The sequence below is a fragment of the Telopea speciosissima genome, chromosome 8 (genome assembly GCF_018873765.1).
Source record: "Telopea speciosissima isolate NSW1024214 ecotype Mountain lineage chromosome 8, Tspe_v1, whole genome shotgun sequence".
Taxonomy (NCBI): domain Eukaryota; kingdom Viridiplantae; phylum Streptophyta; class Magnoliopsida; order Proteales; family Proteaceae; genus Telopea; species Telopea speciosissima.
Genome location: NC_057923.1, coordinates 17214094 through 17226119, shown reverse-complemented (window position 1 = coordinate 17226119; position 12026 = coordinate 17214094). Strand labels below are relative to the sequence as shown.

The 12026-nt window shown below is 38.9% G+C and overlaps 1 protein-coding gene across 1 annotated transcript in view; it reads right to left on the bottom strand.

Annotated features, from left to right (window-relative positions):
- Positions 1 to 420: 420 nt before the first annotated feature.
- Positions 421 to 12026, bottom strand: part of LOC122670955 (sister chromatid cohesion protein SCC2) — a 69675-nt gene continuing 58069 nt past the window's right edge. The window contains exons 20-28 of the mRNA XM_043868007.1: positions 8552 to 8713; positions 8357 to 8461; positions 8050 to 8283; positions 7769 to 7902; positions 7408 to 7692; positions 7018 to 7321; positions 5517 to 5609; positions 5270 to 5395; positions 421 to 902 (exon numbers count right to left, since the gene is read on the bottom strand). Of these exons, the coding sequence (XP_043723942.1) occupies positions 681 to 902; positions 5270 to 5395; positions 5517 to 5609; positions 7018 to 7321; positions 7408 to 7692; positions 7769 to 7902; positions 8050 to 8283; positions 8357 to 8461; positions 8552 to 8713 (1665 nt within the window). The 3' untranslated portion in view covers positions 421 to 680. The remainder of the gene's footprint in view (positions 903 to 5269; positions 5396 to 5516; positions 5610 to 7017; positions 7322 to 7407; positions 7693 to 7768; positions 7903 to 8049; positions 8284 to 8356; positions 8462 to 8551; positions 8714 to 12026) is intronic.

Below are 12026 nucleotides of genomic sequence, written 5' to 3'. Positions count from 1 at the left end.
AATGAATTGCTCCCTCGGTTCATTAGGAGCTACAATTTTACTAATAAGATGGGTAAAAAAATACTCTTATCATATGGGACAACTAGACCTATTGGGAAGGCATGCATGCTGCCAGCCTTTAACCACCCTCCACCCCCCCCCCAGGGGCCCCAAAAACAAATCCAGGCAAAGGTAGATAATTTGTTCTTTGAGAAGTGTTTGAGTGGGGCTCAACCCAAGACCTGGCCAGTGTCCTTCCCAGCTGCGTTAGCTGACAACTTTAAAATTGATAGTCAAAATTTGGGATGGACAAAATTATTCTTTGGTGTGGGTAGGGGGGTCTTACATGGTGATTCCAGTTTCCTAGTGTAACTCTCGGTAATTGCGGTAACTGAGGAAGACTTACCATATGCACCAAATGGAATAGAAGGGAGGTATATGAATGCAAATGAATTTTCATTGACAAAAATGGGGTTACAATTAGTAAGGTGCATTGCAAATGAAAGGAGGATACAGCTACAGAGATCACTACCCTAACTATTTTAGCCAACAAAAATTAAGTGGCCCCTAACCACCTTCCTTCATCCTATTTCTAGTTTTCTTTTTCCTTTTCTTTTTCTTTTTTAATCTTTTCCTTTTTCTGCTTCCTTACATCCTACATAATATACATGTCAGCTACTAATTATACTTACCAACCTTGTCTACCTCACTCTACTGCCACTGCCTCTCCGGGCACTGTAGTTCACCCTTCGCGCTGAACTAGTCCAATCTTCATCATAAATGTCACCATCTCCATCATATGCACTTGGCTCACGGACAGATTTTCCACCTCTGGAGTTCCGCGCTGGAGGGCGCCTCCTCTTCACACTAGATGTGTAGGTGGAGTAGTCAACAGTGTCTTCCTTCAATGCAGCCTTGAGTTCCTGCCCATAAAAAGCCAATAAACACAAATAATAAGCATTCCTTGCAAGAAGATTAGTAAAAGAGAAAGGGCTGTGACCCACTGCAAGTACCAGTTTAACAGGGTCCTCACTCCTAAGGAAATTCAGAAACAATCCTAAGATTTCACATTGTTGCACATAGTGGCCTTTCAAAGCTCGAACCAGTATCATTGTGTCGGTACCCTAATTGTTTTACCATCACAAAAAAAACTACAGCCCCCACCTAGAAGGAAGAAGCGGAGTAAACTAAAAAGATGACCAACTCTAATTTAATTTCCTTTTCAACTAAGCCTGCAGACTAACGCAGGGTCCAGGAGAAGTTTGGAATCAATCCTAAATTTTAGTATTTTGGCATGAAATGGCCACTCAGAAAGCTCAAACCGGTATCTTTGTGCTGGCAGCCTGTGTTGTCTACCATTTGCACAAAGTGAAGGTCCCTACAAAGAAGAAGGAAGCGGAGTAAACTAAACATCAATTCATAATGTAAGGCCAGATTACAAGTAGCCTAACCCCAATATTACCCACAATATAATAAAACCCAGGTAGTAAACAAACACCTTAACCGCAGGCCAGTCCAGGCTTAATCATAGTTGTCACGGCGTCAAGGCGATCCAAGTCGGTGGAGGGGTATCACATCGATATATCGACATGTCGCCTGCCATGGCGTTGCCATGGCGAGCATGTCGACTATGTTTTATTTTTTATTTTCTCTATTTTTAATGTTTTAATAGATGTATACTCAAGCCATGTTTTATTTTTTCTCTATTGTTTCTCAAGTTTTAAGGATGGCAATCTTGTAATTAAGCAGAATCTAAGAAAGGGCATAAAAGGGTTTTGATTTAACGACTAAGGGTAAACTTGGAGGGATGTGTAACGTATGGACAAAGGGGAATAAAAGAAGAGAAGGGTACTTTAGGAAAAAGGCAAAAATAAGGGTTTGTAATAACCCACGATCGGATTATGGATTTATGGTTGTCTTCAACCTTACGACTTCAACTTGGGACGGAAAACAGCACAGTACGAAGGAGATAACTCCTTTAACTCTTCTCGGTCCAGTCTAAACCTTCAGGTGAAGCATCACCACATCATGTTCTATCAATTCCAGCAAGAACTCATCACAGAAATCAACTAAACAAGGAGTATTTAATTCCTGGAATCAGATCTGGCGACTTCTTATTTGCAAAACAGAGACAGAGACACAGGAAGAAGAAATCGAAGAGGGAAAGAAGAAATAAAGAAGAAATCGAAGAGGGAAAGAGAGACAGGAAGAAGAAATCGAAGAGGGACGCCATGGCGTAGGTCGCCAAGCATGCTTCTCCAGCGCCAGGACGCCATGGCGACGCCATGACAACTTTTGGGCTTAATAACCAGAAATAGAAGGTGTAACAGAATATTGATATTCAGCCAGTTGATGGATCTTAAACTCAGATCAAGCCTAGATCTTGTTAGGGTTAATAACCAGAAATAGAAGGTGTAACAGAGTATTGATATTCAGCCAGTTGATGGAAACTAAACTCAGATCAAGCTTAGATCTTGTTAGGGTGAATTAACCTCCAAGTTTGGGCAAATTCTGGTGGCCTGATGTGGGAATATATGCAAGTCACAAAAGTAGAAGGTAAGGTCTGAAATTAGAAAGTAAGAAGTTTCAGACAAACCAGCCAACACTGTGATTCCAACTTTGGATTGATTGGTGGTCTATGCAAGGAGAAAATAGTAACCCTGAATTTTATTCAGTTCTTATGGAAGGTTGCAGAGATACAAGCCTTCAAAGTTGCAGCAACAATGGTTTCCAAAGCAGTCCCGCCAATAGCAATAGACACAGGTCTTTGCAGCTTGCTGATTTGAAGCCAAACCTGACTCAAACTCAGGTCGATGGAGCCTCCTTGAAGGGTGATCTGAGTCCCCAAATATCAGGAGAAGAAATTCTCTGGTTGCAGGGATAACCAGGCTCTAACCCGCAGTAATGAAAATAGAAGGTTAAGGAAGAGATGGGAGATCGAGTGGAGAAAAGGGGATGGGGATAGATGATTATCTCAGCCTGGGCATCTCACCCTCACTGTCTCTCTTTGGACAATAGTGGCACAAAGCAACCAACATTCAACTTCATTAAATCGTGGGGAGGCCTCTAAGAGCCATTACATTATATAGAATCAAGGATTGAGACCAAAATAGAAGCAATGAGAATGGAAGTCTTGTAGAAGAGCAGAGACTTGAGTTACAAGTAATTGAACTTTGATAAGTAACAAAATTGGAAAGAAACTAAAATAAAAATGCTAACTTAGTTGTTGTTAGACAACTATTACAAGGACAATATTGACTTAATAAAATAGAAACAGAGATGCTGAAACTAAAAAGGAAAGTAACTTAACTAATTAACTCACTAACTTGTAACCCAAGTCAATTAAAAATAGAAACAAAACTGAACTCCTAAATCCCCCACGCATAGACAAAATTGAAGCTTCTAATAAATCCTCCAAACAATGTGGTCTTGGGCCCCACAGGATCTTCTAGAAGTATTCCCATGCAAGGCAATATGGGCTATGACACTGTCTACATGAACAGTGTTTCGGTTTTTTCTTTTCATGATTTGATCTGCATCAATTCAACTTTAGTTTTTTTCTTTTCAACCGAAGAAAGATCCATGTCAAAAACCCAAAACTACCCAACCCCCCCCCCCTACGGCCCCAACCCAACCAAGAAAAAAGAAGAGTGCAGTCATCTTGGAGAAATATTGAGGCAGATCCTGGCAGGCATTGAGCTGGGAACTCACCTCTGCACATAGTGGTTTATCAGTCTATGCAAGTACAACTGGGGCTCATCAGTAGATGACTAGGATGTTTTATCATCTCAAAGCAGTATAGGCAGATGATACTAACCACTATGTAGTTTGTAAGATACTAAGATTGCATATTTTCTGTTGACACTATTAAATATCATGTTAATTGAACAACTAGAATTATCAATGAAATATCATCCAGGTGTTACTCCCATCAAGTAGCACCATTAATTCATTACAAGGTTCAAAATTTTAAAATCCTAAAGATACCTTGCCAAAAACATCATGAAAATTTTACTGCTATGTACTGGAATCCAGGAAAATCTATGGAAACTAGGTTCTGTTTATTTCAATGGACAATTGATATGTGCACTGTGGGAAGAAGAAATAAAATAGGGAAAGCTATAGAGAAGAGATTATCAAGAGATAACAATGAGATAAAATAGGATAACTTGGCTTTACTGACGAAGCCAGATCTCTTGGCTTTACAGAGGAAGCCTTACCTCGTTTCTCCAAAGAGAAAATATAGGGAATCAAAGTTTATCAAAGCCCCTTTTCCCTTTCAAATTATGCTTATTTTATAAGCTTACAAGTAATTATCCTCCCACGTACATCACTTCCACTTACAATGTAACTCCCCAAATATAACTCCCCATTTACCATAACTACAGTCTACACATAACTTCAAAATAACCACAAAATAACTACTTAATAACTCCTCTAAATAACTACCCACACCAATAATCATTCCATGTTATCTCATATATGCGTGTAACAAAATAGTCTAAAGTAATCATCTTAAAGCTGAACAAAAGTGGAATAGAAACAAAAAAACGAAGATTATTTTTATTAAAACAAAATATTTAAAAAAATAAAAAATAAAAAAAAAACTTAGAAAGACAGGTTCCAATTTCACAGATGCTCCCCAACCCCAACCCCCCACCCCTTTTTTTTTTTTGTATCTGAACCCTTGGCTAGATGGTAAGATCTCCAGCTATTGATAGTGGAGAATGGAGATTAGGTTTAAATCCCGCTTCATGTGGATGGGGGTGTGAATATAATAAAAATCATGCAATTGGCACCCATTGAGGGTTATACCCTCAAAATGGTTGGAGATTAGCTTTAAATCCCGCCTCATGTGGGTGGGGATGTGGATATAAAATAAATCATGCAATTGGCACCCATTGAGGATTATACCCCCATAATGGTTGGATCCTTTATCTGGATCAACCATGCCTAAATCTGATTCAATGTCATGTAACCCAGAAAAGAGAGAGGGGGGGGGGGGTGAGGCAAAGGACAAAAAAATGCAAAATATATTTTATAAATACAAACTGACTTTCCAGGAAATATTTTTCTATGGAACAAGCAGAGCCCTAAGGAAATATCAGAAGGAAAAATGTGAACAATGAATAGTCAATGAGAATATGGGTATATCAAACAAACATGATTAGGGATTCAAAAAAAAAAAAACTGTAACAACTACAAAACAAGTAACATAGTAAAGTTACTTCATGAAAATAATTTTAGTACAACAAAAAACAAATTGAATATTATGTCCATCACATATTACCTGGTATCTCTCGATCACTTCTTCATAAGAAGCAGGAAAATTGGTGCGCGTTTCACTGATGTTAAAGGGAACGTTCTGCTTCGATAGAACTTCCCCTGGTTTTAGAGGTTCATTTGGAGAAAATGCCTAGTGAAAAAGCCAAAGCACACAATTTTATTCGATTTAGCCTTACAAAACCAATTTTGAACCAAGTGAATGTTAGTGTCAAAGAAAATCATGGTCGAAAACTAAGTAGGGTTGCACAGACCTGACATCGGGCATCATTTAGACTATATACAATTTTTATGTGTCTCTTTAGCTTCAAAAGGAGTTGCAAAGCAGTTGCAGCGTGACATTCAGCCTGTTCAGACATTCCAATGTTAATTAAGAATATAACAAATTCTCCACTTATATATCTACAGAAAACCATGAAAAGGACAGTTGTAACAACCAGTGAACCAATACCTGATCAAACTTGTATAACAAGGGCACTAACATTTTCCAATGAACCAATTAACTGATAAAAGTCTGTATAACAAGGGCAATTCCAATTTCCAAAATCCCAACCCCCAATAATGTTTGACACCAACACGTAAATTTTTTTTATTTTTAAACAATCCTATAAAATTTTCACAGCGGGGTTCTGAGTCAGATAACAATGCTCATACTGTCCTTATTACCTGGATTCTCATTTTCTTTTTCTCCTCATCTTCTTTTTTTTTTTTTTTCCAGGGGGGGGGGGGGGGTTGTGTTCATTCTTGGGGCTGATTTACTGCCTATCAAATTCATAATAACTTAATAAGGTGCCCTTACGATGTAAATGGATTAAAACCAAAAATAACATAGGAATGCTAGGCTGCTAGCATTATGAACACTTGTATACATATTGTAGATCAGTCACAAGTGATAAACAGTCCACAAGAAGATCGCAAACTTCAGGTCCAGGCGTCCAGCAACAGTAAATACTTTGACCGGTTCTCAGAGTTGCAGGAAATTTCAGAACAATAAAATAATAAAAAGAATAAAGAAATCAAAAAAGGGAAGAAGAAGAAAGGGTAGTCTTTTTTAGACTTGGGTCTCTCACCCACAGCCGCTCACCGTATTTTGGTTCCTCACCAATGGCATATCGCCATACTCTCTCACATAGCAAAGCACAAAGCTATGTTTTTTTCACTCAAGCTCATTAATCAAATTTGTGTACAAGACTGTAGCCCCTTACAAACTTATACAGGACGACTAAAAAACATACTCAAACACTAAAAAAGAAAGGCCTAACCCAATCCTTAACTAATAAGGTAACATAAACTGAACAGAAAACTAAAGTAATGGAAGAAACGGACTCAAAACAGGACTCTAACTAAACTAAATAAGTAAATCCTGTTTTCCAACTTTCTACCCATATTTTAGGCCCATTAAATTGGCTCATTACAAAGAAAACCCATGGTCGGAGGTCTAACACCTACATAACCCAACCCAAAGCTTATTCCAATAAAATAAGCCCTCTAAGTGACTTATCTGCATCAATACGTGGCCTTTGGAGCTTCAATTTTTAAATTTTATACCTTTCAAGGCTCACATGGAGGAGTTTAAGTGGGTTCAAGGAGGTCATAGACCAAACCCTTTGTCAATGCAAGCATTCTTTGTAATAACAGGAATGCAAAATGAAGGTTTTGTGTCAAGTGCAGAAAAAGATACAAATTCAAGAATATTTTTTAGAAAATGTTGAACGTTAATGAGAAAATAAAATAATAAAATCGAATTAAACATACCTGGATTTTTTGCAGGTCGTCTTCAGAGATTTCATTAGAAGAAGGTGAGGTCATAGAATGCCCTTTTGTGTCCACAGGAATAGTGTGATAAGAAATGGGGTGGCCAGTCAAATCTTTCTGAATTAACCCATTTTCAATAGGAACAGAATGTGTATCCATTTGCATGGAATGTGAACTAAAGGCTTTCATGGTAGCCTCAAGTGCCCCAGCCCGAACTTGTACGACTCGATTTATAGTGTAGATCAAGTAAAGAGGTTCATCCGGTATAGTGAATGGCAGGGAAGCGAGGATCTCTGTGCAGTACCTGCAAAATTGGATACAGCTTTGAACTCAAACACTCATCCATTGTCAATCTAGAACCACATAATCAGAATCAATTATAGCACTCACATCAGGAAGGGGATCAATGAATGGTTCCCAGATGGAGAATCAAATTTACGCACAACTGAGGACATAAATTTGTTTCTAGAAACACGATTTCCCCGAATAAGCCTGTAGATTCGAGAAACTCCAAGTTTTGCATAACTGAAAGAAATACTATCAGATCGCCCCTTCAGGTTTCCAGGTACTTTATTTTGATTGGAACATTCAAGAGAGTTGCCAGTAATGGAATGGATAAAACCAAAGGACATCTGAAGTCCATCACCTAAACGGCTTTCAAAAAAGGCAGGATACCTGCAAATAAAATTTTCATTCAGTGTGCAGATCAGTTTACATAAACGAAATGTAGCAGGTACCAAAACAGTCTTACTTCTCATTCATGTTCATTAGCAAGTGATGTGCCAGCTTTGCATTTGCCTCCTGTGGATCTGTTTCAAGTGCTATAAGGTATGGAACACAGGTAATTGGGTGAACCAGACCTTGTCGTAGCACAACCTCCACAATCTGATCAATGAGAAAAGAAAAAAGTGAGAAACCGGTGTACTAAAGATTCATAATAGCAGGCAATTTATGAAAGGAGTTCAATACAAGATTGCAGTACCTCAAATAAACTGGAGGGAAGTACAAGGACAACATATAACCAGATCTCACCTTAAGGGCACACTGACGAATTAGTTCATTCACATCCAAGCATCTATGCAAGATATTATTCCAATACAATTGAATTATTCCACCACAAATGTTAGTATCACCAGCGCCAGCAGCAACAGGGACGCTTTGACCACCACCTTCAGGATGGTGGACCACATTATTGGCAGTCTTCTCATATTCCATCTTGCTCTCAGCATCAAGAAGATATTCATATAGGTTTTGCAATGACTGCATCTGATGAAAATTGAAATATTCAGAAAAGATATTGAGGAAGGCAGCCAGTATTAAAATATAAGAGAAAGAATACCTTAAGACGAGCATCACAACCTGACGATAGTGATGCTTCTAATATTTTCCCGACATCCTTCTCCAACATATACTCAGGCCGAGCGATCAGAACAAAACCTAATGCCTGCAGAAAGTAATAAACCTAAATAAGATAAAATCCTCAATTAGATGACAATATTTCAGTATTCTAAAAGGACAAACAAAAATTTCTCACCTGTAATGATCGGACCTTTATGACAAAATCCTCTGAAGAAAGATATTTTTTTAGCAAGCTCAGGCTCTTAATAACATCTATATTTTGGTTATTTGACGAAACCAGTAACTCGTTGCCGTATCGGACTAACAGCCCCAGACAGAAAAGTGACCGACCAACTTGCTGAAATTGCAGGAAGCAGGGTTTTTGAGAGGAAAATCCAGCAAATGGTTAGTAGTTCAACATCAATTTTGTTTTTAGTACATTGACTACACAGGAAAAATATAAACCACACATGCTCAATGTCCAGCAATCAGAGACATTACCAAATAAATGCAAATAGAACTCTAAAAATACAACTTAACATATTAGCTCAAATACTGCCAGTGCACCCATGCATGCTCCCCTTGAAAGGCAAAATGATAACAGTTTAGAAAGGAAAGTTGCCAACATGCAAGACATTTTTATTCAGACATCCACTAACCAGGGCAAGCCCATGGAACAATCAAAGTTGATCTTCACAACCCAATTAGGTGGTGGCATCCACTGTTCCACCCTCCTCATTCTCAGCTTTTCAGAAAAAAAATCAGATTTCCAACTCTCTGAAGCATAGTTGTCAAGGCATCACCTATGCGACGCATTAGTATCAAGGAGCCTTGGTAGCCTAGGCGGGTGCCTTGGTCTCCTTGTTGGTATCGCCTTGCGTCCAGGCCCCGTTCAACACAGTGGATCGCCAAGACGACGTGACCACTATGCTCTGAAGAGAGACTGCCGGCACGTCTCTAAATAAAGGATACGCTGATGCCCAATGTGCAGCTCTGGTGGTAATCTTCTCTATATCACACACTTCAGAGCTGGTTTACATGATTTTCAACTGCCAAATATTTCTTATCTAACGAGAAAATTTATCACATTTGGCAAAATAGTTGGCAAAACAAGTTTGGCACCCAATTATCCATTTTGGAATGAAGGGTGTATGTTCCTCTCTTATCTTCCACACCTTGTATTTATTTTATTTGCCTATTTGTTCTTTCTTTGTTGAGGTAAATGACTTTAGATTTACAAGCATAAACATAGGCATAAGTCATATTGGCACAGTCCCTTCCCAAGGCACACACACACACACAAATGGAATCTGAGCCTAACTAAATGAATGAAGCTATATAGAGAAAAATGAGCTCACATTCAAAATATGCTTGGGACCATAAGCAGTAAGCCTTCTAACTAGACTCAGGCTTATGATGACAGAACTTGTAACTATTTAAAAGCCATGGCTAAAAAACTCATTCTTGGGAAAACTTAATTTGTAGATGATGTAAGTTTTGCAATAACTAAATGGCTAATACATAAAGTAGACCAACACATAAAAACTCTTAAGAGTCTCAGCATGTGTAGAAGCAGAGTTATTAAAACAAGGAGCACTTGCAAGGTGCTAAGGCGTACTAGCAACAGAGGTGCAGGGTGCAAGGAGAGGCACATTCCCAACTGAAAGGAGGTAAATTTTAAATTTATTACATTAAGAAGTAATGAATAATTCACATAAATAAGAAAGCTAATACAAAATAACTTACAACATCTAACATAGCATGACGTAACATCACAAAATTATAGAGATTACAAGTAATCAGCCACAAATACATTAACCAATCCGGAGGAAAAAACAAAAGGCCTAAGCTCCAACAGCGTAAGCTACTTGCAAAATTATAGCACAGCTTTATTTACAAGCTAGAGTAAATTTCTGAAGTTGCGACGATCAGATTCGAGGGAGTTATACTTGGCTTGCTCAAATAGAGCTACCCAATCCTATTGGCACAAAAAGGCACAAAGCACAGAGACATGCAAAAGTTCATGCCTTGGTGAAGTAGTGCCTAGCACAAGCTAACGAGGCATGAGGAGTGTACCTCTCGCCGGAGGTGCAACTGTACAAGGGGCATGCTTAAGGGATGTGTGTACTAACACAGCATATGAGGAAAAATAGAAGCCCATCATTAGATCCTACTTATCCACCCCCTTTTTTCTTTTAATTACAGATTCAAAACCAAAACTATCACAAGTTTTAGCAAATACACATTTGTTTCTACTACGACAGGTCATGTCAGCATAGCAGAGACATTATTACCCTCATACTCAAAATAAATTCAGTGAGAGTCTGCTGTCAATTCACCAGACAAAAGCTTTGAAATTCCTCACCAAAATAACAAACCCAGAATCAAACATACTGTTGAATAATGTAAACCAGAATACCATGGGGGTATTCTGGTCTTTTGGGTGCTTTAGTATTATGTTTTATAGTTGTTTATGTACTGCCTAGCTGTATCGGCTAGGCAGGGGTATTTTGGTCATGTAATTTCATATTCCAGCATTATAAATAAAGGTGCCTGGGTGATCACAATAGATCATTCAAGCTTTCTCAGTTCTGTTTTTAGTATTCTAGTTCTGAACATGGTATCAGAGCTAGGGTTTTAAGACCTGCTCGATTGTTCAAAAAAACCCTTTTCCCTTGATTCCTCTCCTCTCCCTTCTCCCTTCTCTCTTCTCTTCCTTTGATCCATTCAACCCTTTTTAGGGCAGCACCCATGAGGTGACCCATCTATGGTTCGAGTGCTGCCCTCCATCTCACCTCAATTTTAAAACCTAATTCAGATCGATAGCTGCTGCCATTATCTCTCTCTGCGATTCAGGATTGCTTCAGTTTTTTTGGAGATCGATCTCATAACAGTTGGGAGATCGATTGGTTTCTTTGGAGCATCAATGCAGGCCTACGACAGCATCCATCCTCTCTGATTTCACATTGATTGAAGACCCCACAGCTGCAGCCTCTTTCCTCATCTTATCGATCTCAACTGTCAGGGTTTTGCAAAACCTTGACACTTTATCTATTTGGTTCTTCTACGCTGATGTTTGGGAAGATTTTTTGAGGGATTATTCCCTGGTTATATTGCTGTACTCGACACTGTTTCAGCCTTGAATTCCTGCTTTTTTGAGCCTTGAATTCAGATCGATCTGCTGTTTTTTTCTGCATAACTGATTACATCGAAGATCAGAGACTGATTTCTGCCTATCGCTCCATAAACTAGATGGACCAATTATCGATTGGGCGATCCTTATCCCTCATGGTGAAGGAGACTCGCCACCCGTATCACAACAGCAGCTTTAGCTGAGACTACTAGTTCTAGTTCCATCAATGTTGCTCTGACAGTAAAGACGTCCTGCTTGATAATGTTGCTGCAACTCTGCTGCTAGTAAAGAGCAATGGAAGTGTGATCATTGCCACAAGCCATATCACACTAAGGCTCAGTGTTGGAAACTTCATGGGAAGCCTGCTGATTTTGAGAGCAAACGTGGTCATGCTAAATCTAAAAACAAGGCCAATCACACTGAAAGTGTAGCTTCAGCTCCCACTACTGACATTGGTTTCTCCCAGGAAGAACTTCAAGCTCTCCGGTGTCTGTTGAACACATCTGCTGCCCCCACTACATCTGCTGCCAATTCAAGT